This window comes from Gopherus evgoodei, unplaced genomic scaffold, assembly GCF_007399415.2.
Source record: "Gopherus evgoodei ecotype Sinaloan lineage unplaced genomic scaffold, rGopEvg1_v1.p scaffold_48_arrow_ctg1, whole genome shotgun sequence".
NCBI lineage: Eukaryota > Metazoa > Chordata > Testudines > Testudinidae > Gopherus > Gopherus evgoodei.
In genome coordinates, this window is record NW_022060069.1 from 1,113,042 (window position 1) to 1,137,226 (window position 24,185).

At 66.3% G+C, this 24,185-nt stretch overlaps 1 protein-coding gene across 1 annotated transcript; it reads left to right on the plus strand.

Annotated features, from left to right (window-relative positions):
- Positions 1–4,066: 4,066 nt before the first annotated feature.
- SERTAD1 (SERTA domain containing 1) lies at positions 4,067–9,475 on the plus strand. The gene is made up of 2 exons (XM_030546731.1): positions 4,067–4,198; positions 8,046–9,475. Exon 2 carries the CDS (start codon positions 8,050–8,052, stop codon positions 8,791–8,793), a length of 744 nt encoding a protein of 247 aa, XP_030402591.1. The 5' UTR covers positions 4,067–4,198; positions 8,046–8,049; the 3' UTR covers positions 8,794–9,475.
- The last annotated feature ends 14,710 nt before the right edge of the window (positions 9,476–24,185 follow it).

A 24,185-nucleotide genomic window follows, 5' to 3' on the forward strand; every position in this document is an offset into this window, starting at 1 on the left:
ATGGGCACATGTTGACACAAGCTGCACTGGTGAAACTAGCGATGCCGGGTTACTTTACTTACTTCGCTTTGTGAGTAAAAGTATTGGCTCCAGGGATGAGGGAGCTTTCTTCCTTCCAGTGCGCCGATCCCCAGGAGTGTCTGCCAGGAGCTGCAGGGTGTCACCGGGGGTTAGGCTGGGGAGGATGGGGAAAAGGCTCCTTTTAATTCTCAGTGAAATCTCTAGGAAGGTTGATCTGGGGGCTGCAGGTAGGAATGGTTGGGCAGGATTCTCTGCTCGATATTCTGCAGATCAGACTTGGGCATACAAAACAAGTGACCTAGAAGTGAAAGACTATATCCCAGTGTAACCCCCAGTGCTCTCCACCCCCTTGACAGGCCTGGACTAACCGGGTCCTTTAAAAAAACAGCTGCCCTACGCTTTCTGGCCAGAGCAGAATTCCCTTCTTGCCTTTTGATCCCTGCTCTATCTCCTATTGGCCGAATCCCATGTAGGAAGCCAAGTGATAAGCGAATCCGTAGGCCTCCCATCCTCACATTTGCACACAAACTAGTGGCGCTGGCCACAGCCAGGACTTGTCCGTGAGATGTGGCGTGAAAAGACGAGGGAAGAAACTACCCGATTTGTGGGACTTCTTTCCAAATTCAGATTTTGCCCGTCTCGAAGCCGGTAGGAAACGGCTGGCTCCTAAGAACTGGTCTTTGCCTTTGCCGGCCCTGCGGCTGGTTTGCCGGCATCTGGAAGCTATCACTGGGCAGAGCGAGAAGTTCTCTCTGCTGCAGCTGGCCAGTGCAAACATCATAACTGCACGTCCAGCGAGCACCTGGGAACAGCCTGTCTGGGGCCAGAACATTCAGGCAGACGAGCTCCCGCTCAGCTAAAGTAAAGAGCGACTTGTGTGCCAGCCCTGCCTTGCCTCTGAGCCGGAGCTGGGCTGCCAGCACCCTTGGCACGGGGTCCAATACCCACGTCGCTGTTCATGCTAGACCAGCAGCTTGGTGAGTTAACCCTGAAGGTCCCTGGTCTGCTGGGAGCGGGGGGAGCTGGTGGGATCTGGCCTTGGGTCTGATCGTGTTTATAAAAGCCAGTGGAGATCGACTGGGGGGGAAGTGAGCTGTTTGGTGGGACCAGTGCGGGTGATGGAAGAGACGGGCGTTCCAGCTGCTGCAGCCCGCACGGAGGTGAAGGTAACAAGTGTCACTGCTCTGTCCATTGCTCACCAAGAGGGTTAGCACCTTGCAAGAAACCCCTTGAAATGAGGTGGGTAATTAACCCCTCTGCAGTCGCAGGCCAAGGGAGGGTTAGTAGGTTGCAGATGGTTTATAATGACCCATCAAAGCAGCGTCTGGCGAGACCATGGCTTTGAGTGTCCAGCAGAGATCTGAATTTAAGCTCCCAAGCTCACCTTTGGAGGGGGGCAGGTTTTCCCTGCGGGCTGAGCGATCGGACGTGGCGGGGTGGCTTGGGGTTGTGTCTCATCCTTTCTCTGCCAGAGCTCAGGTGAGCATGGGCTGACGGGGGCATTTGAAAAGGCGACAACGGCTGCCTGGGAATCTCTTCGGGTAGCAGGGGAGAGCTGGGCTCCCTGGAAGTGCATTTCTCCTTGCACCTGGGCTCAAGGCTCCCCTCAGTGTACCTGCTTCCACTCCCTGCCCCGGTGGCCTGGCCCTGCGGGCGAGCCTGCTGTCTGAGCGGCCTTTCCTTGCGGTGCCAGTTTCACCCGCCCAAAACACCTGGCCGCCCCTGCAGCTGCTCCCGGGTTCCAAACGCAGCAGGGCCAAGTGAATGGGGCCAATGGGCGGGGTACGGGGAAAGCGGGGTTCTAGGCACAGCGCCGGGTGCCTGGGCAAGTCTCTGTGCTGCTCTGTGCTTCTGGCCCCCCCGTCCCTCCCCATCTCATCCATGGGGCCTGCGTGCTCCTAGGCGTACAGTGGTGCGAGCAGCCGGGGGCCTCATCTGCTCTGGAGATACTAGAGGGATGAGGAGAGACGGGAGACCTTTCCTTGGCCCGAGTTCTGGGGGTGAAAGAGATGCTTTCGAGGCCCTGGGGGCGAGGGTGTGGTGGAGGGGGGCGAGCCGGGGCTCTGGCCTGGCAGCTGCAGGCTGATGTGAGACAGGTCAGAGGGGCGATGGCTGTCAAAGGCTGAAGGCAGTTCAGACGGAGGTGTGGGCCTGGTGGGTAGTGCTGAGAGCGGCGCAAGCTGGGCCCCCGAGAAAGCAGCTGGGGACCTGCCCCAGCTCAGCTCAGGCCTGGCCCTTGTGCAGTCGCAGGGCAACACCGGCCCTTTCGCTTTCACTTCTCAGCCTGACTGTTCTTTCACTTTTCTCTAAATCACATGAAGCCTGATGCTCTGCGGCTGCCCGGCCCCCCTGCCCCTGGCGTGCAGCATTCTGTGCGGCTTGACGGGGGCCACCCCTGCTGTGCTCTGCTAGGGGGGCTGCCCGGCCCCCCTGCCCCTGGTGTGCAGCATCCTGTGCGGCTTGACGGGGGCCACCCCTGCTGTGCTCTGCTAGGGGGGCTGCCCGGCCCCCCTGCCCCTGGCGTGCAGCACCCTGTGCAGCTCAATGGGGCCCACCCCCGCTGTGCTCTGCTGGGGGGGCTGCCTGGCCCCCCTGCCCCTGGCGTGCAGCACCCTGTGCAGCTCAATGGGGCCCACCCCCGCTGTGCTCTGCTGGGGGGGGCTGCCCGGCCCCCCTTCCCCTGGTGTGCAGCATCCTGTGCGGCTTGACGGGGGCCACCCCCGCTGTGGTCTGCTAGGGGGGCTGCCTGGCCCCCCTGCCCCTGGCGTGCAGCACCCTGTGCGGCTCAGCGGGGGCCCACCCCCGCTGTGCTCTGCTGGGGACAGGGTGTGACGAAGTGGGGCTGTTCTTAATGTTTCCTCTCAATACTGTGGGGAGGCCTCAGTTTCCCCTCTGTGTTTCTTAAGTCTCCAGTGTGCATAAATGGCCGACACTCTGTCTGCTGGCAACTAATGGCCGGGGCCCTTCCCCCTGCAAGGAGATGGCTAAAGGTGATGGAGACAGAGAGCTCAGGTGACCTCCTGGCCCGGGAGAGAGAGACAGCCCAGAGAGGAGGGGCTGGAGGGGGTGTCAGTCTGGAGCTGGCTGGGGACGAGGAGTGAAGTGCAGACGGGGGGGGGGGGGTCTGGCTCGGTCCGGTTCTCTGTATCTACAAGCTCTGTTTTAGACCCTGTTCCTGTCATAGAATAAACCTCTGTGTTACTGGCTGGCTGAGAGTCACGTCTGACTGCAAAGTGGGGGTGCAGGACCCGGTGGCTTCCCCAGGACCCCGCTGGGGTGGACTCGCTGTGGGAAGCGCATGGAGGGGCAGAGGATGCTGAATGCTCCAAGGAGAGACCCAGGAGGTGAAGCCATGGGAGCTTCTGGCCCTGAACAAGTCTGCTCCAAGGGAGAGGAGGCTCCCCAAAGTCCTGCCTGGCTTGGTGCGGAGCAGCTCCAGAGCATCGCCCGGGGACCCCGTGACAGGGGGAGCTGCCAGGCCGCCCTGCCCCTGCCGTGCAGCACCCTGCGCGGCTCGGCGGGGCCCACCCCCGCTGTGCTCTGCTGGGGGGAGGAGGGGCTGGAAGCGCCCTGCGTGGAACCCCAGCTCTGCTCTGGGGGCGGGAGGGTCCCGGGGTGGCTGGCTGGAGCAATGCTGGCTGCACTAAGGGGGCTGGGGAGTTCTAGGGGAGAGGAGGGGGCGGGGCATGCCCGGAGTCTCCTCCCTCTCCCCCCCCCCCCCCCGGGGCCCCCGGCTGCTGCGGGCTGAGCCCCGACAAACTCATCCCACCCCGCCCCCGGCGGGGCCTGCCACTCAAACCGCCCGCCCCGCCTCTCGCTTGAATCGCTCACGTCCGCTTTCTGTATGCAGATGAGCCGCTTGGTTCTGGCCAATCAGATGACAGTGGGGCCGGGCCTCTTGGTATTTCCTTTCACCCCGCCCCTCCCTCCAGCTGTGTTGATTCGGTCCCGTCCGCCCACTGTATGCAGATGAGGCGTGCGGCCGAGCCCCGCTATTGGCTGGCGCACTGCTCCTCCCTCCCCTGGACAATCGGAGGGGCGGGGCCTGGCGCGGCCGGGCAGATGTAGCAATTCCCGGTGGCCGAGTCGGTTTCGGAGCCGGAGGGGGGGAGATGCCGGCTGCTGATTGGCTGCGCGCCGCGTTCCAAACCCCGCTGATTGGGCCCTGAGGAGCCGGGTATGTAAATGAGGGTCTGGAGGGGTCCAGCGGCGGGGCTCGTGCTGCCCGGGACGGGACGGGACGGGACGGGGCGCGGGGGGAGCCGGGGGCCGGTGAGTCACCCGGGCCGGGCGGGGAAGGAGGCTCCGGCTGCTGCGTGACTCACCCGCCCCCGCCGCTGCTCCGCCCGCCGCGTGGGGCTGCCCCCCCCGAGCAACGGGGCCCCCCCGGGGCCAGGCAGGAGCAGGGGCGCCCCCCCCGCCATGCACCGAGCACTGGGGACCCCCGGCACGGGGCAGGCAGCAGGCGGCCCCCCAGTGCAGCGGGGCCGTGCCCGGGTTAGTGGGGTACCGGGGGTCCCTCTGGTGCGTGAGAGGGGTGCCGGGGGGCTCCAGCATGGGGGGTGTCTAGCGCCCATTCTGCCTGCGGGGCGGGGGAACAAGATCGCCCCGTTGGGAAACGAGCCTTTGGGCCCAGGAGGAAAGCCCAGGGGCTGGGAACAGAACCGGCCGTGGCCCCCCAGCCCAGCTCGGGACACAGTCCTGCTCCCCAGCAGCCTCCGGCCATGGAACGGGTTAAAACGCGCAGCGGGAGCTGGGGGCCGGCCCAGTCCAGCTTCCCAAGGGCGCCGAGACCAGGGGCAAATGGCTCTTCTGGCAGGCAACGGGCATAGGACCCTGCACTGGGACTCAGGGCGCCTGGCTTTGCTTTTGTGACCTTGGGCAAGTGACATTCCTGCCTGAGCCTCAGTTTCCCCATCTGTAGACATTGTGACGTCATGTGCAGGCTGCCCCTCTGAGTGCAAAGCCCTGAGTCGGAGCAAGGGCATTATAATGGGTAGGGTTCGTTCTCTCATCGGCTCTGGGACAGGACCAAGACATGCTGCCAGGGGGCTGGGTGTTGGGGAAGTGGGTCTTGCTGCTACTGCCTGGAGCTCTCAGTCTGGTGCCCTGGAACCACACATGCTTCAAACTTTCTGGGTCTGATTCTCTGTGTGCCTGGGTCACCTGCTTGCCCCCCTGCCAAGTGAGTGCCAGGTGCTGCTGGGTCAGTATGGCTGCAGCCATGGCCTGGAGGACAGAGCAGTTGTCTGGGACTTGGGTTCTAGCCCTGGCTCTCCCTGGCCTGCTGGGTGACCTTGGGCATGTTGTGGTGCTCTGTGCCTCAGTTTCCCCATCTCTACAATAGATTGGATATGATACTGGCCTCCTCTGTAAAGTGCTTTATGTAGCTGTAATTAGGTGTGTATGGCGGTAGCAGCCCCTAGGAAATCGTGGTCCTGTATCAGTTCATTGATTGTTAGTTCTTTGGGCATTTCTGGGCCTTGGAGAAGGGGGCACTGCTCTGAATACCGGTGGCTAACAACGATAATATGACATCCATGATTACTAATAATTTATATTAGGGTGACACCTGAGGGCTCCAAGCAGGCTGTGGGGCCCCCCTCACACCAGGTGCTGCACAGCCCCTGCCCAGGTAGGCAAGGCTGAGAGGGGAAAGTGAGGCCCAGAGCAGGGAGGGGGTGTGCTCAAGGCCACCTGGGGCAGAGCTGGGAGGGGAACCTGCTCACTGGTTTGAATGGTGCCTCGGGTCCCGGCTGGTGCCCAGCAGCTTGGTTCATATCAAGTCCTTAGGAGGCAGGTGCCTGGAAACCATGGGCTGTGATTCATCTGTACGACACTGTCGTGTTAGTCACGTTGTGTCATCTCTGTGACACACACGGGGGTGTCTCTGGCACAGCAGCTCTGCTGCATCCCATGGGCCTGGGGCAGGCGGCTGGGAGTGTCAGGAACCCCTTGTGTCCCTGGGGTAGGGGCTGGGGCAGTGTCATAGACTCATAGAAGATCAGGGTTGGAGGGGACCTCAGGAGGTATCTGGTCTAACCCCCTGCTCAAAGCAGGACCAATCCCCAGACAGATTTTTACCCCAGTTCCCTAAGTGGCCCCCTCAAGGATTGAACTCACAGCTTGGGGTTTAGCAGGCCACGGCTCAAACCACTGAGATATCCCTCCCCCAAGGGCTTTGGCCAGGGGGAGCCGGAAGTGCAGATCCTTGGCCCCGCTTGGGCTCTGTGCTCTGGAGGGTGTGGGCACCCCTCAGGGGAGGGGGACCCAGACTCCTTCCAGGAACCATATAGCCCAGTGCTAAAATCTGTACAGCCATGTCCCCTATGCAATGCCCACGCACAGGAACTGAACAAACACCCCCCCTTTAGGAAGGGCAGGCTCTATAGGTCAGAATAGACCCCCTCCCCCAGGCTGTAGTGTTCCGTATCGACTGATGCCCCCTCCCCCCCCGGCCAGCGGGGCCTGGTGTCTCTCTCCCCACGCCCCTCTCTGGAGCTTTCCAGGCTTGGCAGCTCCGGCAGGGGGAGGAACCGCGGGGAGGCCTCGGCTGGGGGCGGCTGAGCAGGATCCTGTCTACTCCCCCGCCGCCTGGGAAGAGAGCTCCAGAGGGAGGGTGTCGGTCTGCGGGAGAGGGGTGCCCCCCCTTTCTGCTGTAGGGAGCAGGTTTTTCCTGCCCGGAGGGGACTGGGGCTGTCAGACACAGGCCCCCTCTGGGAAGGGCTGCACCTCGCTGACAACAGCACAAGTGAGTCCCTTGGTGCTGCTGTCCTGGGGTGACGGGGGAAACTGAGGCACTGAAAGGGGGTGGGGCTTGTGCCCAAGGGCACACAGGGCAGCCATGGCAGAGCTGGGCTAGAAGCCAGGAGTTCTGACTCCCAGCCCCCCTGCATAGCATGGCATAAACGGAAATGGGGTCACCAGTCAGCCCTGGTTATGCTGGGGGTTAGCCGTGGGGCAGCGGCCAGGGCTTGGTGGACCTGAGTTCAGGTCCCCTGCTTTGCCACAGACTCTCTGCAGCCTTGGGCCAGCGTCTCTGGGCCTCAGCTCCCAGTCTACGCCGTGGGGCTCCCAGGGGGAAGACAGACCTGCGCGAGCCTGGTGCAGGCAGCCGTGCCCAGCCCACGGGGGGCGAGTGGCAGCAGGCGCCCGGATCTGCCGGGCGGGACGGAGAGCTGGTCTCAGAGGGGTGAGAGGAGTTAAACACCCTCCCCCAACTGGGGCTGCCCAATGGCTCCAGGGAGCTAATCCCCTGCTCATGGAGGTCCCCGCCACAGCTGCCTGGTCTTGTGTCCATTGGGACTGAATAACAACACTTGGGAGTAGGACCCAGGGGTCCTGGCTCCCTGCCCCTGCCCACCAGACCCCACTTCCTGCCAGAGCTGGGGAGAGATCCCAGGGGTCCTGGCTCTCAGCCTCCCTGCTCTAACCACTAGCCCCTACTCCTCTCCTAGAGCCGGGGAGAGAACCCAGGAGTCCTGGCTCCCAGCCCCCCCTGCTCTAACCACCAGACCCCACTCCCCTCCCAGAGCTGGGGAGAGAATCCAGGAGTCCTGGCTCCTAGCCCCTCCTGCTCTAACCACTAGACCCCCACTCCCCTCCCAGGGCTGGGGACAGAACCCAGGAGTCCTGGCTCCCAGCCCCCCCTGCTCTAACCACCAGACCCCACTCCCTTCCCAGAGCTGGGCAGAGAATCCAGGAGTCCTGGCTCCTAGCCCCTCCTGCTCTAACCACTAGACCCCCACTCCCCTCCCAGTGCTGGGGAGAGAACCCTGGAGTCCTGGCTCCCAGCCCCCCCTGCTCTAACCACTAGATGCAGCTCCACTCTCAGAGCTGGGGAGAGAACCCAGGAGTCCTGGCTCCGAGCCCCCCCCACTCTAACCACTGGACCCCATTCCCCTCCCAGTGCCAGGGAGAGAACCCAGGAGTCCTGTGCCCTGTGGTCAGACGGCTGTGCCTTGGGGCTGGCCGTGCTCGAGGCGGCGGGCCGGTGGGACTCATTGCTCCCGTCTCTGTTGCAGACCCATGCTGGCCAAAGGCGTGAAGCGCCCGCGCGGGGAGATGGAGGGCGGCGATCCGGAGCCCCGAGACCCCAGCGCCGCCCCGGCCAGCTCCTTGTTCAACATCTCCATGGTGAAGCTGCACCAGAGCCTGCGGCATGTGGAACCCAACCTGCGGCACTTGGTGCTGGTGGCCAACACCCTGCGCCGGATGCAGGACCAGATGCAGCGGGAGGCCGGAGGGCCGATGGCCCCGGACAGCCCTGAGGCCCCGTCCGTGGTGGATTCTCCTGCCCCTGTCTCAGACTCGAGGGACAGTGGCCTGGAGCCCTGCCGGCAGCCACCCTCCGACAGCCAGGGGGACGATCTCCTCCTCTCTGCCATGGACTCCTCCATCTCCACCATCCTGGAGGACCTGGGTCAGGTGGAGGTGCTGAGCCCCGCCCGGCCCGAAGAGGAGCAGCCGTTGGCCGGCGCGTCTGGAGCCAGGCAGGAGCCGGCTAGGACCTCAGCCCCTTGCTTGGGCCCCTTGGAGCTGCTCAGCTCGGCCAGCTACCTGCTGGAGGACAGCCTGGAGGACATCTTTGAGGACATCGACACCTCCATGTATGACTGCGACCTGTGGTCGCCCACCAGCCTCTCCGGCTTCAAGGCTTTCTCCGGTGCGGAGGACTCGGACAGCAAGGCGCTGGCCGGCGCCGAAGACCGGCTGGACATGAGTGACCTGGACTACCTGATGGATGTGCTCGTGGGGGGACATGCACTCTGAGGGGGGGGCAGACGGAGGGTGACAGTATTAAATACCCCTGCTCTAATTTATATGGGGCCTGATCCCCAGCTGTCAGTGGAGCCAGCTGATACCTGCTGCAGACCCAGCCCTCTGTGCCTTGGCCTGAATTCTCAGCCAGGCTCAGGACCCTCTGCCCTGCCCTGGGGTGGCGTTGGCCCCCGAGGATTCCCATGCCTAGAGGCCTACCTGGTCAGTGCGGAGCTAGTGTAATGGCCCTGCTCCCAGCCCCTGATGTGGGGGGTAGATCGGGGGTGTGGCTGGAGCACACTGTGCTGTGGCTTTTCTCAGCCCCCTGGGGCCCATAGGGGGAGAAGCATCAGTTAGAGCAGCCCTGAGGTTGCTCTCACTGACACCAGGGCTCAGAATATGGGGAGCGCAAAGGGGCCTTAAAGCCACCATAGCCCCCGGCCGAAGAGCAAGAGCTGAGAATGGCAACGTGTTCAGTGAGCCCCTCCCCACTGCTCTGCCCCCATCTCACCCCCAGCCCAGTTAGATGAGCCATGGAGAGGGAGGGTAAAAAGCCATTTCCGGGCCTGGGGAGGGTCCCAGGTTGGGCTCTGAACGGTTTGGAAGTAACTTATTGTCTGAGCGACGGGGAAAGTGTCAGACGCTCCCGAAAGCCGAACTGCTTTGAAAGGAAAATAAGAGCCCTGGCTCTGCACCCTGCTCCCGCTGCCGCCTTCCCCCGCAAGCCCTTCCAGCCGCGCCAGCCCCGAGTCCCAGCTGGCTGCATCTCACCCGCTCCTCTTACCTTGGGGCTGTTCCCTGGGTCGCTTGCCCGCGGGCTGCCCAGCATGCGCCCGGTGCCCCTGTTCGGGCCTGGACCGGAGCCCACGTGCCCGGCATGCGCCCCGTGCCCCTGCTCGGGCCTGGCCTGGAGCCCACATGCCTGGTGCAGCTGCTCGGGCCTGGACCAGAGCCCACGCGCCCAGTGCCCCCACTTGGGCCCGGCCTGGAGCCCACCCACCCAGCACGTGCCCTGTGCACCTGCTCAGGCCTGGACCGGAGCCCACCTGCCCGGCCCGGAGCCCAACCAACCGGCACGCACCCGGTGCCCCCGCTCGGGCTTGCCCTGGAGCCCACCTGCCCGGCCCAGAGCCCAACCAACTGGCACGCACCCGGTGAACCCACTCGCCCCCGGCCCGGAGCCCACTTGCCCGGCCTGGAGCCCACCCGCCTGGCACGCGCCCGGTGCTCCCGCTCGGGCTTGGCCTGGAGCCCACCTGCCCGGCCTGGAGCCCAACCAACTGGCAGGCGCCCGGTGAACCCACTCACCCCCGGCCCAGAGCCCACCCACCTGGCACGCGCCCGGTGCCCCTGCTCGGGCTTGGCCTGGAGCCCACCTGCCCGGCCTGGAGTCCAACCACCTGGCATGCACCCGGTGAACCCACTCGCCCCCGGCCCGGAGCCCACCTGCCCGGCCTGGAGCCCACCCGCCCGGCACGTGCCCGGTGCTCCCGCTCGGGCCTGGCCTGGAGCCCACCTGCCCGGCCCGGAGCCCAACCAACTGGCACGCACCCGGTGAACCCACTCGCCCCCGGCCCGGAGCCCACCTGCCCGGCCTGGAGCCCACCCGCCCGGCACGTGCCCGGTGCCCCCGCTCGGGCTTGGCCTGGAGCCCACCTGCCCGGCCCGGAGCCCAACCAACTGGCAGGCGCCCGGTGAACCCACTCACCCCCGGCCCAGAGCCCACCTGCCCGGCCTGGAGCCCACCCGCCCGGCACGTGCCCGGTGCTCCCGCTCGGGCCTGGCCTGGAGCCCACCGGCCCAGCCCGGAGCCCAACCAACTGGCACGCACCCGGTGAACCCACTCGCCCCCGGCCCGGAGCCCACCTGCCCGGCCTGGAGCCCACCCGCCCGGCACGTGCCCGGTGCCCCCGCTCGGGCTTGGCCTGGAGCCCACCTGCCCGGCCCGGAGCCCAACCAACTGGCAGGCGCCCGGTGAACCCACTCACCCCCGGCCCAGAGCCCACCCGCCTGGCACGCGCCCGGTGCCCCTGCTCGGGCTTGGCCTGGAGCCCACCTGCCCGGCCTGGAGCCCACCCGCCCGGCACGTGCCCGGTGCTCCTGCTCGGGCCTGGCCTGGAGCCCACCTGCCCAGCCTAGAGCCCAACCAACTGGCAGGCGCCCGGTGAACCCACTCACCCCCGGCCCGGAGCCCACCCACCTGGCACGCGCCTGGTGCCCCTGCTCACCCGTGTGAAGCTGGTTCTGGTTCCAGGGGAACCCTCAAGGCTTGTGGGGGAGGTTAGACGGCTGGGACCAGTCAAAACGGAGATAAAGAGCCTTGTTTGGAACCCATTCAATTGAGCCCATCAGTGCTTGACTGTAACAGCAGGACTCCTGGGTTCTATCCCTGGCTCTGGGAGGGGTGTGAGGTCCAGTGGTTAGAAGGTGGAGGGGGCTGGGAGCCAGGACTCCTGGGTTCTATCCCTGGCTCTGGGAGGGGAGTGAGGTCCAGTGGTTAGAGGGTGGGGGGGCTGGGAGCCAGGACTCCTGGGTTCTCTCCCTGGCTCTGAGAGGGGTGTGGGGGCTAGTGGTTAGAGCAGGGGGGGCTGGGAGCCAGGACTCCTGGGTTCTATCCCTGGCTCTGGGAGGGGAGTGAGGTCCAGTGGTTAGAGGGTGGGGGGGCTGGGAGCCAGGACTCCTGGGTTCTCTCCCTGGCTCTGAGAGGGGTGTGGGGGCTAGTGGTTAGAGCAGGGGGGGCTGGGAGCCAGGACTCCTGGGTTCTATCCCTGGCTCTGGGAGGGGAGTGGGGTCCAGTGGTTAGAGGGTGGGGGGGCTGGGAGCCAGGACTCCTGGGTTCTATCCCTGGCTCTGGGAGGGAAGTAGGGGCTGGTGGTTAGAGCGGGGGCGGGACTGGGAGCCCGAAGGCCTGGGTTCTCTTCCTGTCTCGGCCCCTGTCTCACTGTGTAACTGCCAGCAGTCACAGCCGCCTCTGGGCCCAGTGGGCGATGACTGTTCCCTTCCAGGGTGCTGGGACGTCTCCACTCTGGTCACACCCCTGCCCGGTGCCTCAAACCCAGGCGTCCTGCCTCCCACCCCTGCTGGCTGCACAGCCCTTTGGGGGCCTCAGAGGGAGGGGCTAGCTCAGAACGGGGGGGGTCTTGTCAGCACCCCTGGGCCCCCCGGACCCCCCTGCCCCCCATGGGGTAGCAGTTGCTTCATCTGGGCTCTGGCCGCAGCCCCTGGCAATGTGCAGTGGGCTGGGCTGGGGTCGGCGGGCGCCTGCACTCCGCAGCCCAGGGTCTGCCCCGGGCCCCTCCATGGGCTTCCCGGGCCTGGCGCACACCCAGGGCCGTGGCTCAGGCCACGGGCCCATCGCCGTTTGTATCCAGGGCCGCCGTGGCCTGAGCCAGGGTTAGAGTCTGGGCCCCCTCTGGCTGTGAACGGGGGCGGCTGCCGCTCCCCGGGGATGCCCACGTGCCCGCCTGCTCGGGGATTAGCAGCAGTGGGACTTTGCCGGTGGCCGGCAGCGAGGGAAGGAGGCTGGATCTGGCTGCCTGGCCCCAGCTGTAGGGCAGAGTTCACCCACGACTGCTGTTCCCGGGCAAAGCCGGGCAGATTTTGCCACCAGCCCTGAACTCTGCTCCCTGACGCTGAGCAGGTGGGGCCTGGCCTGCCGGCCCTCTGCACCAAGTGCAGTGCTTGGCCCCAGGGCCGTGGCCGCTCCGCTGTGTTTTGCCCTGGCGTTGAGCACAGGACAGTCCGAGGCACGAGTGTCTGGAGCCGGGGGCAGCTTTCCTGCCCTCCCCACTTCCCGGGGGTCCATCATTTGCCTGGGAGTTCAACTGCTGGGCCCCTGCCTAGATCCTTATTGTCTGTAGGACACTGACCCCCTCCCTGGAGCGAACCCCGCCCCAAAGTCCCATCTGGGCAGCTGCAGGCTCCACAGAGCCGCCCGCTTGGCCCCTCCTGGGTCCAGCTACTCGGTCAGGGTGAGGGGAGAGGAAACGTTCCCAGCGCCTGCTTCCTCCCGCTAGAGGGCAGGTTGTGCCCGGGCAGGGGGAGCCGTCTCAGACCAAGGGGGGTGGGGGGGCCATGGAGAAAGAAAATCACCAGAGACTTCTCCACATGGCAAACACGCCAGGTTTAGAAAGCTTTACCCATCATCGGGGAGCCCCGTCGTGCTGGGCACTACCCAGAACCCAGCTGAGATCGGGGCCCCGTCACGCCGGGCACCACCCAGACCCCAGCTGAGATCGGGGCCCCCTCGTGCCGGGCACCACCCAGACCCCAGCTGAGATCGGGGCCCCCTAGTGCCAGGCACCTCCCAGACCCCAGCTGAGATCGGGGCCCCATCACGCCGGGTACCACCCAGACCCCAGCTGAGATCGGGGCCCCATCACGCCGGGTACCACCCAGACCCCAGCTGAGATCGGGTCCCCGTCGTGCTGGGCACTACCCAGACCCCAGCTGAGATCGGGGCCCCCTCGTGCCAGGCACCTCCCAGTCCCCAGCCGAGATCGGGGCCCCGTCACGCCGGGCACCACCCAGACCCCAGCTGAGATCGGGGCCCCATCACGCCGGGTACCACCCAGACCCCAGCTGAGATCGGGGCCCCCTCATGCCGGGCACCACCCAGACCCCAGCTGAGATCAGGGCCCCATCACGCCAGGCACCACCCAGACCCCAGCTGAGATCGGGGCCCCATCACGCCGGGTATCACCCAGACCCCAGCTGAGATCGGGGCCCCCTCATGCCGGGCACCACCCAGACCCCAGCTGAGATCTGGGCCCTATCGCGCCGGGCACCACCCAGACCCCAGCTGAGATCGGGGCCCCCTCGCGCCGGGCACCACCCAGACCCCAGCTGAGATCGGGTCCCCGTCGCGCTGGGCACTACCCAGACCCCAGCTGAGATCGGGGCCCTATCGCACCGGGCACCACCCAGTCCCCAGCTGAGATCGGGGCCCCCTCATGCCGGGCACCACCCAGACCCCACCTGAGATCGGGGCCCCCTCGCGCCGGGCACCACCCAGACCCCAGCTGAGATCAGGGCCCCATCGCGCCAGGCACCACCCAGACCCCAGCTGAGATCTGGGCCCTATCGCGCCGGGCACCACCCAGACCCCAGCTGAGATCGGGGCCCCCTCGCGCCGGGCACCACCCAGACCCCAGCTGAGATCAGGGCCCCATTGCGCCAGGCACCACCCAGACCCCAGCTGAGATCTGGGCGCTGTCGCGCTGCCCAGACCCCGACCGAGCGCGTGTGACAGAGCCGGGGTCTGAGCCCAGCGCCCGGCTGTTTGATACACTCGAAGTGGCACCTTCCGTGACCAGGAAGCAGCAGCCCAGCAGGAAATGACAAACGCTCCAGAAATGATTGTCACCCATCCACTTCCCGGAGCGACCGACGGAGCCGGCTGCCTGGAGCTCCCTGAGCAGGGCCACGCCTGCTGCCCTTCCAGCAATAGCTCCAGGGGGCTGTGCCCTGGCAGCTCGGTCGGGAGCGGTTCCTTTCTGCAAAGTCGGGTGCCAGTTACCTCTGCCCTGCCCACACCCGTACTCCGAAGTTGGGTGTTTGCTGGATATGGGCGGGTGCTAGACCTGGGGCGCTGGAGACGGCTCTGTTCCCAGCTCCCTGGGTGACTGTGGCTGAGACGCTTTGGGGCAGTGTGGGCAGTGCTCAGCACCCACCGGGAGCCGGTCTCTATGGAAAATCAGCCCCTCCATTCGCTGGGCCTCAGTCCCCTCTGCCCTGGGGGTGACACCCGGCGCTCCCAGCACCCGCAGCCGTTGACCGTTTGCAAACAAAACTTCTGCCACGTACGTTCGCAGGGGAAAATAAACCATCATAATTCTATTGTGTGTGAGCTGGTCCCGCTCCCAAAGAGCTAACAGCGAGTGTGTGCAGCACCCGGCGCGACGGGCCCAATCTCGGCCGGGGTCTGGCCAGAGCCTGGCCTGACGGGTCCCTGATCTCAGCCGGGGTCTGGGCGGCGCCCGGCCCGACGGGTCCCTGATCTCGGCCGGGGTCTGGCCGGTGCCCGGCCCGACGGGTCCCTGATCTTGGCCGGGGTCTGGACGATGCCTGGCGCGACGGGTCCCTGATCTCGGCCGGGGTCTGGGCAGCGCCCGGCTCGACGGGGCCCTGATCTCGGCCGGGGTCTGGGCGGCGCCAGGCCCGACGGGTCCCTGATCTAGGCCGGGGTTTGGGCGGCGCCAGGCCCGACGGGTCCCTGATCTCAGCCGGGGTCTGGGCGGCGCCAGGCCCGACGGGTCCCTGATCTCGGCCGGGGTCTGGGCGGCGCCAGGCCCGACGGGTCCCTGATCTCGGCCGGGGTCTGGGCGGCGCCAGGCCCGACGGGTCCCTGATCTCGGCCGGGGTCTGGGTGGCGCCCGGCCCGACGGGTCCCTGATCTCGGCCGGGGTCTGGGCGGCGCCCGGCCAGATGGGTCCCTGATCTCGGCCGGGGTCTGGATGACGCCTGGCCCGACGGGTCCCTGATCTCGGCCGGGGTCTGGGCGGCGCCAGGCCCGACGGGTCCCTGATCTCGGCCGGGGTCTGGGCGGCGCCAGGCCCGACGGGTCCCTGATCTAGGCCGGGGTCTGGGCGGCGCCAGGCCCGACGGGTCCCTGATCTCGGCCGGGGTCTGGGCGGCGCCAGGCCCGACGGGTCCCTGATCTCGGCCGGGGTCTGGGCGGCGCCAGGCCCGACGGGTCCCTGATCTCGGCTGGGGTCTGGGCGGCGCCAGGCCCGACGGGTCCCTGATCTCAGCCGGAGTCTGGACGACGCCTGGCGCGACGGGTCCCTGATCTCGGCCGGGGTCTGGATGACGCCTGGCCCGACGGGTCCCTGATCTCGGCCGGGGTCTGGGCGGCGCCAGGCCCGACGGGTCCCTGATCTCGGCCGGGGTCTGGGCGGCGCCAGGCCCGACGGGTCCCTGATCTCGGCCGGGGTCTGGGCGGCGCCAGGCCCGACGGGTCCCTGATCTCGGCTGGGGTCTGGGCGGCGCCAGGCCCGACGGGTCCCTGATCTCGGCTGGGGTCTGGGCGGCGCCAGGCCCGACGGGTCCCTGATCTCAGCCGGAGTCTGGACGACGCCTGGCGCGACGGGTCCCTGATCTCGGCCGGGGTCTGGATGACGCCTGGCCCGACGGGTCCCTGATCTCGGCCGGGGTCTGGGCGGCGCCTGGCACAACAGGTCCCCCATCTCAGCGGGGGCCTGCAGACGCTACCCCATCCGCCTGGCCCCCGGGAGAAGGTGGGTCGCCCCCGGGGACGGGGGGGCAGGAGCGGCGCTGAGCGAAGGGTTAAAGGCTGCAGGGCAGCTGGCCAGGGGCCGGGCCGGGCTAACGAGGTGCTAATTTGGCTGGAGAAGGCGCCTGGCCGGCGGCGGGCGGGGCAGCAGGAAGCGGCTCCCCAAGGTAAGAGCGGCTTCCCCCGCCCCTGGGGAGGGGACCCCCCCCGGCGCTCCCCGCTGGGACCCGGCTCTGCTGGGGGGTGTCGCGCCGGGCACCGCGCGGACCGGGGGGCCCCGTCGTGCCAGGCGCTGCACGGACTCGGTCCCACAGCCTGTCCCTGCCCTGCAGAGCTCCCGGTCTGAGCAGCCCAAGGCTCATGCTCCCCACGTGACAGGAGGGGAAACTGAGGCCAAGGAGATGCCAGGACTCCCACAGGTGAGTGGCATGATTGGCCGTGTCTCCCGTGTCCCAGCCCGGAGCTTCGGCCGCAGGCCCCCCGCCCCCCGCAGGCTTTAGGGAAACCCCCCTTCTCTGTCCCTGGTCCTCGCCAGCCAGCCACCTCCCCCAGCCGTGAGCTCACATCCCCTGTGTCTCCTCGCGCTGCCTGCGCCCTAGTGCTGTGAGACCCCCGGAGCAATGTGCCAGTCTGACCAGGGGCTCCGCCTCTGCCGGCCTGGAGGGGCCTGGCGCGTAACCCAGCGAGGTGCCCATCCGGTGGGGCTCTGGTTCCTGCCGCGGGCAGCCAGACGTGTAACTCAGGGGCCTGGCACGTAACCCAGCGATGTGCCCATCCAGTGGGGCTCTGGTTCCTGCCACAGGCAGCCGGGCACGTAACCCAGCGAGGTGCCCATCCGGTGGGGCTCTGGTTCCTGCCACAGGCAGCTGGGCACGTAACCCAGCGAGGTGCCCATCCGGTGAGGCTCCGGTTCCTGCCGCGGGCAGCCAGACGTGTAACTCAGGGGCCTGGCACGTAACCCAGCGATGTGCCCATCCGGTGGGGCTCTGGTTCCTGCCACAGGCAGCCGGGCACGTAACCCAGCGAGGTGCCCATCCGGTGAGGCTCCAGTTCCTGCCGCGGGCAGCCAGACGTGTAACTCAGGGGCCTGGCACGTAACCCAGCGAGGTGCCCATCCGGTGGGGCTCTGGTTCCTGCCACAGGCAGCCGGGCACGTAACCCAGCGAGGTGCCTATCCGGTGAGGCTCCGGTTCCTGCCGCGGGCAGCCAGACGTGTAACTCAGGGGCCTGGCATGTAACCCAGCGAGGTGCCCGTCCAGTGGGGCTTTGGTTCCTGCCACGGGCAGCCGGGCGCATCTCTCTGGTGACTGCGAAGGGACTTTGCACAGGGGCACGGAAAGCGCCCGCTGCCCTTGGTGCATCAAAGCTGCCCTGGCTCGGTGGCTCCAGGGTTGGAGTGAGATGCTGTCTTAGGCCTTGCAGGAGGGGTGACGGTCACGGCCCTGGGCTCCTACCTGGCGCTGAGCCTGGCTTGGCCCCGGCATGCGCCTGTCTCCCAGCGCAGCGGGGCCGGCTGGGCGCAGCGGGTGGCATGACTGCGGCAGGCGCGCTGGCTTTGCCTCGGGGGCTGGCTGCAGTTGCTGTGCTGTGCCCACTCTCCCCATGCGTGCAAATTCCCCTGTGAACCCACACCATTCCTGGCCTGGCGGAGCTGAATGCCCCATTCTGTCTGCACCCAGCAGCTCTGGGCCTGCCCCCCAGGCTCATGTCTTAGAACCGTGGCTCTGGGCTCTGCCCGACAAGGCGCTTGGACTCGGCAGCTAACCCATGCGTCGGGGGCGCTTCTCCCGCAATCTGCGTGGCTGCAAAGCGGCAGAGCCCTGCAGGCCTGCCAGAGGCCTCCTCAGCCCCACCCAATCCCAGGCACTTAGTTGCTGCAGAGAGACCAGGGGTCCTGACTCCCAGCTCCGGGCTTCCTCTGCAGGGAGTCTGCTGGGCGCTAACCCCCCCTCTGCAGTGGGATGTTTGCCAGCTGCTCCCCCTTAGCTCTCCCCAGTCCCGGGGTGCGGCACGTGCTGTGATCCTGCCATGCTGGCCTGGGCCAACCAGCGCCAGGGTCTCAACAGCCTCCTGCCCGCCCCTGTGGCAAGACACCCGTCCCCTCGGACCGGCCTTGGCGGCAGGGCAGGGCAGGGCTCTGGGGGTGCCGGAAGGGGCTGAGGCTGCAGAGACCCTCACGAATGACTCCCTCCGCTGGGGGGGGGGGGGCTCTCGGTGCTGTGACGGGACACCTGGGCAGCTGCTCCACTGCCCTGGGCGGTGGCTTCCCGCAGACCGTGCCCAGTGGGAGCTGCAGTGTGTGGGGACAGGGCAGGGCCCTGTTTGGTTGTCAGGGTGCCCAGCCTAGTGGTGCTCGCGGGGGGTCTCTGCAGGGGCTGCCAGGCTGGCACGTGGCTGTAGCGTTAAACAGGGGGGTTGGGGCAGACCCAAGTGCCTGCTTCCTGTTTTCCCGTCTCTTGCTCATTACACACGCCTGGCGGGTGGGAACAGCTGCCCAGGGCGCATGGCGGCTTGGGGTTAGGGTTGGGGCCGGAGGGACTTACAAACTGGACCTGCACAAAGTGCTTCTCAAAGGAGTGAGGGAGGAGAGGTAGGGTCTCGGATGCCTGGGCTCCGTTCCCAGCTTGGCCGCTGTCCTGCGGGGGCATCGGGGGCAAGCTGCTTCCCCCCGCTGAGCCTCGCGGGTAAGGACCTGCCCTCTCTGCAAAGCACAAAGCCCAAGATGTGCCGCAGTCCGCTGCCTGGTGCTGGAGCGACATGGCACTTGCCTCTCGGCAGAAGGCCTGGCTCGAGGGCGTGGAGCACTAGGCATCACGTCCAGCGCTGAGCGGCACAGCTGGAACTGACCGTGCTGCGGGGAGCCTTCGGAAGAAGGACGGTGACTGAGTGTGTGCTGGGATCGCTGCCCATGGCAGGGGAAGGGCAGCAGAGTGTCTCTTCAGAGCAGGGCTGGCTTGCACGGCCCTGAGTGTGCTTGGTGTGTGGCACACAATGGTGCGAGATGTGTGTCCATTACTGGTGGTGGGACAGGTACCCGATGGACACCCGGGCTCCATGGAAATAGGTGCTGTACATAGATGGTGATCTGAATTGCGTTAAACTTAATTGAAACCCAGCGTAACAGCTGCCCTTCGTTACTGAGAAAGGTCAGAAATAAATAACTCCAAGTAGCTAAAACAATAGCAGCCTCTAGCCCAAGCACAGGCAAACCTGAGCAGAGGGGGTTTAGCAGCTGGTTATTTTTCCCGGCGGGGGGGCGGCGGTATCTGTGTGGGAGAAGCTGCGGCAAGCCCTTGAGAGCGCCTTTGGGCAGAGTGCTGGCTGGGAAGAGGCTTGAAGCTCTTTGCTCATGTCATCTCCTGGTGTTTTATTCTTGCTGTGTTAGGGAACAGGCGTTGCCAGAGCGTTGTTACCCGGCTCCTCCATCAGCTTCTCTTCTGAACCAAAATAACCTGCTCGCCCTTGAATGTGGGCGAACTGCCTGGGCTCGAACGGGGCACCAGTCCCGTACTGCCCTCGCCCGAAAAGCTTAGCACTGAAATAAAGACGACCCAGGGAGGCGCAACCCCGTGTTAGGGGGTGAACAGAGGCCCCAGGTGGGTACAGAGCCCGGACTATGAACCCAGATCTCAGGGCCGGAGGTTGGGTTCTGAGGCTGTGAAGAAGGGACGTTGCTGGAGCTGGGGAATTGAGGGAAGCGTCCGGTGCAGCTGGGCCCGGTCCTGGGGCTTTCCAGAGGCTGTCTCCTGGCGGAAGCCACTCCAGGAGGAGGATGTCCTGTGTTTACAATGGCTGGGCAGGGCCCCTCTCCCAGTGCTTGACCCGTTCCCAGAGAAAGGGCACAAACAACCTCTTACCTGCAGGGACCAGGGGTGGGGTGGGGTGGGCTGTGCTTCAAAGGGGGCTCCCCATCTAGCAGCCCTCGGAGCAGAACCGGGCACCGTCCGGGCACTATCTTGGGAAGTGCTGAGAACCCAGAGCCTGAGAACCTGCGTGGAGCAGCGTGGCCAGTCGAGGGCCAACAGCCCGGCCCTTGGGTGTAACTCAGCAGAGCCCAACCATCTCCCTTGTGAGCAGCCTGGTGCCTGGGGCAGGGCTGAGTCCCGGCTGGGGCGACCTGGGCACCTCGCACCTCCTCTCCAGAATCACTCGCCGCTTGGGAGAACTTTGGTCTTTAGTTCGTAGCTTCTCCCCTTTTGCAAACAGGGATCTCAGGCGGAGCCCCAGACCTGCTTTGCCTGCCGCTGCGGGGTCCCTTCCCCCTGTCTCAGTAGGATCGAAACCAGGTGCTCAGAGGAGGAGAGACCCTCCCGCCCCCAGGGGTTGCTGGCACCTGGGACTGCTGGCAGAGCTGGGAATGGAACCCAGGAGTCCTGATTCTCAGCGCACCCCCTCCCCCCAGCCTACATTCCCTCTCCGCCAGGGGTGCTGGGTTCAGGTCAAACTTCCTCTCTCAGCCCAATTCCAGTGCTAGTCACCGACAGTGCTGGGCCAACCCACCCAGTTCCTGCAGCCCGTGCGGGACCTTGTCTTCACGGTGACACTGGGTGCTGCTGGGAGACGAGGGGTGTTCTTCGCTCAGTGAGCCGAGGGACGTGGGCTTTGGGGGCCAGGGGCAGATCTCTAGTGGGGGCTGGGGGCCGATATCCACCAGGGGCCGGGGGGTCCCCACCAAGCCACACTCTGGTATCATGGGGCCAATCTCCACCAGGGGCCGGGGGGTCCCCACCAAGCCGCACTCTGGTATCGTGGGGCCAATCTCCAGCGAGGGCCAGGGGCTCCCCACCAAGCCGCACTCTGGTATCGTGGGGCCGATCTCCACCAGGGGCCGGGGGGTCCCCACCAAGCCGCACTCTGGTATCGTGGGGCCAATCTCCAGCGAGGGCCGGGGGGTCCCCACCAAGCCGCACTCTGGTATCGTGGGGCCAATCTCCAGCGAGGGCCAGGGGCTCCCCACCAAGCCGCACTCTGGTATCATGGGGCCAATCTCCAGCGAGGGCCAGGGGCTCCCCACCAAGCCGCACTCTGGTATCGTGGGGCCAATCTCCACCAGGGGCCGGGGGCTCCCCACCAAGCCGCACTCTGGTATCGTGGGGCCAATCTCCAGCGAGGGCCAGGGGCTCCCCACCAAGCCGCACTCTGGTATCGTGGGGCCAATCTCCAGCGAGGGCCAGGGGCTCCCCACCAAGCCGCACTCTGGTATCGTGGGGCCAATCTCCAGCGAGGGCCAGGGGCTCCCCACCAAGCCGCACTCTGGTATCATGGGGCCAATCTCCAGCGAGGGCCAGGGGCTCCCCACCAAGCCGCACTCTGGTATCATGGGGCCAATCTCCAGCGAGGGCCGGGGGGTCCCCACCAAGCCGCACTCTGGTATCGTGGGGCCGGGGCCAATCTCTAGTGGGGGCTGGGGGCTGATCTCTAGTCGGGGGCTAGGGGCCGGTCTCTTCCTTTCTGCTTCAGAATCAGACAAGTGGCCGCACAAGCCGTCCCCAGGCCCGATGCAGTGTCTCCGCCCTTCACGCCTCCTCCTGCCGCGGCGCAAAGCCTTCCCGCTGCAGGGCTGTTTGGTCCCCGATGGGCAGCTGCTGGGGCCTGGGCTCCCCTGCAGCTCCCGGGGTCCCTACACACCAGCACTGCTGCCACCCAGTCCTTCCGCCCGGCCGGGGAGCAGCCAATTGCACTTTAATTAACACCTTGCGAGACCTGCTGTTTGCATGGTGCTGACGAGGGTGCATAGATCAAGGTGCTGCTCGGACACGGCTCCGGGAGGCCATGCTGGGGCCAGCCGGGAAAAGCAGGACACCCCCCACACACACTCCCCCGAGACTGACCCTTGCTGCTGTCGGGGCGTATTGCACCAGAGGGGCAAAGAACGTCCTGTCCGGCTCCGCTGGCTTCTCCTTTGCACGTGGCCGGGGCTCTGCTGGTGCCCTGAGGTGGCCGAATGCTGCGCTTGCGTTGCCTAGTGGTTAGAGCTGGCTGGTTAGGGGGCGGGGGGTATTGCTGAGATGGGGAGCCAGGACTCCTGGGTTCTATTCTCAACAAAGCGAGTGCCTCCTCCAGCACCCGCCTGTAGCCCAGCTCAGCCTTCGGTGGCCTGGCGCTCGCCCTGCCTCCCTGTCCCCCCGCGCCACCCGGGCACCGAAGCCAGGGGCTTTAACTTGTCTCCCTCGTCAAATCCGCCCTGGGCAGGGAGGGGAGAACAATGGGCCGGTGCTGTGTGGAAGTGCTGACGGCGGGTTTGCGCTAATCTGCTGGGCCCGCGGCCCATTCACTGCTGCGTGCAGGGGGCTTTAGCCTCCGGGAGTTGGGTGCTGGGGAGAGGGGGCTGTGGCCAGGCTGGGGACAGAGCGGCGGGAAGATGTGCGACTGCTTCGGCAAGGCTCTCCGCACCGCCTGGGCCCTGGCTGCTCGGCGTGGTAAGCCAAGGCCTGGGGGGAGGGCAAGGACCTGGCCTGCAGCCATCTGGGGGCTCCTCCTGCCCCGCTGCCAGCAATGCTGAGCCCCAGGGCAGGGAAGGGGAGCCTGGCAGAGCTGGGAGTGCAGCCCCGAACTCCGGGTCCCAACCCTGCCTGGGGTTCAGCAGCTTCTGGCTCCTCACCTGGGAGCTTCCCCGAGGCTGCAGGTGTGGCTGGGGGTGGATTGCCTGGGACAGACCTTCTTTGTGCATTTACTGCCCCGCTCTGCTGCCGCTGGGGGGCCCAACACCTGCGGTCCCGGCCAAGGTGGCAGACCCCTCCTCCCTCTCCGTCTCTGCACCTGGGGCCCTCGGGCCCAGCGGTGCACAATGCTAACCAGTCGCCTCACTAGTGCTTTGCATGGGTGTGATGGAAATGGCACCGTCTTCCACCCCCCGTCACAGTAGGCAGGAGCGTGCTCCTGTGTCCTGACCCCTGCCTCAGTTTCCCCCACCCTGAGAACTGGGGAGTGGCGGGTTATAAAGCGCGTGGAGAGGCCCTGTGCTCGGACTGGTTCTGCCGGGCGGCTGAAGGCTTGACGTGGTGCTGCCAGCAGGGATCTCGGGAGCTGCCAAGCGAGGTTAGCCCAGTGCGGTGAGCAGCAGAAATTCCCTCGCACGGACGCTTGCCCCGGTGTGCAGCGCGGCTGGCCCGACTGGGTCGCACATTGCGCCATGGACACGGGGGCTGGGTAGGGGCAACCTGCAGCAGTGCAAACGAACTCCCTTGGCACTCAGCCAGAGGCTACTGTGCCCTGGAGCAGGGCCCTAAAAATACCAACCCCTGGCTGGGCTCGAGCCCAGGCGCCGTGGGTCATTGTCTCCCTGGCTGCAGGCTCTGGCTGGGCCCAGCTGCTGCCTCGCTGGAGGGGCTGCCCCCTGCCCATGTCGGATCTGGGGCAATGCTGGGCACGTCCTGGCTCCTAAAGGCAAACGTGGGGGGGGGTGAGGGGGGCCATCCGGGGCTACACCTGGTGAAAGAGACACCAAAGCTGGGAGCCAGGGAGGAGGTCTGGATGCTGGGAGAGCCCAGAGCAGATGGGGTTCAGCTGGCTTTGGGGTAACTGGGAATTTGGCGGGGGGCTTCTGTCAACTTTCTAATCACAAAACCAAACACCCTTGCCTGAGGCCCCGCCCCTGCTTGCTCCAGCCCCCCTCTCTTGCTCTCCCCCACCCTCACTCACTTTTGCTGGGCTGGGGCAGGGGATTGGGGTGCAGGGGGGTGAGGGCTCTGGGTGCATCTGGAGATGAGGGGTTTGGGGTACAGGGGTGGTGAGGGCTCTGGGTGGGGCTGGGGATGAGAGGTTTGGGGTGCAGGAGAGGGTTCAGGGCTGGGGATGGGGTTGGGGTGTGTGGGGGTGAGGGGGCTGGGATGAGGGGTATGGGGGGGCTCAGGGCTGGGGATAGGATTGATTGTGAGGGGGGTTGCAGGGTGTGGGCTCTGGGAGGGAGTTTGGGTATCAAAGGGGGCTCAGAGCTGGGGATGGAGTTGGAATGCGGGAGAGGACTCAGGGCTGGGGACAGGCTTGGGGTGCGGAAGGGGGTTCAGGGTGTGGGGTCCCGGCAGCCCTTACTGTGGCTGCCAGGTCCTTGCAGTCCCATGGTGCAGGGTGGCCAGGGGGTCTCCGTGCCCTGCCCTCATGCCTGCAGCTCAGCGGGGCTGGGCACTGGCATGGGGGAAGTTGCCCAGCCACCCCAAGCCCTGCCTCCCTG

Coding starts and splice junctions, on each gene's coding strand:
- SERTAD1 (XM_030546731.1), top strand. CDS start 8,050: ATGCTGGCCAAAGGCGTGAAGCGCCCGCGCGGGGAGATGGAGGGCGGC.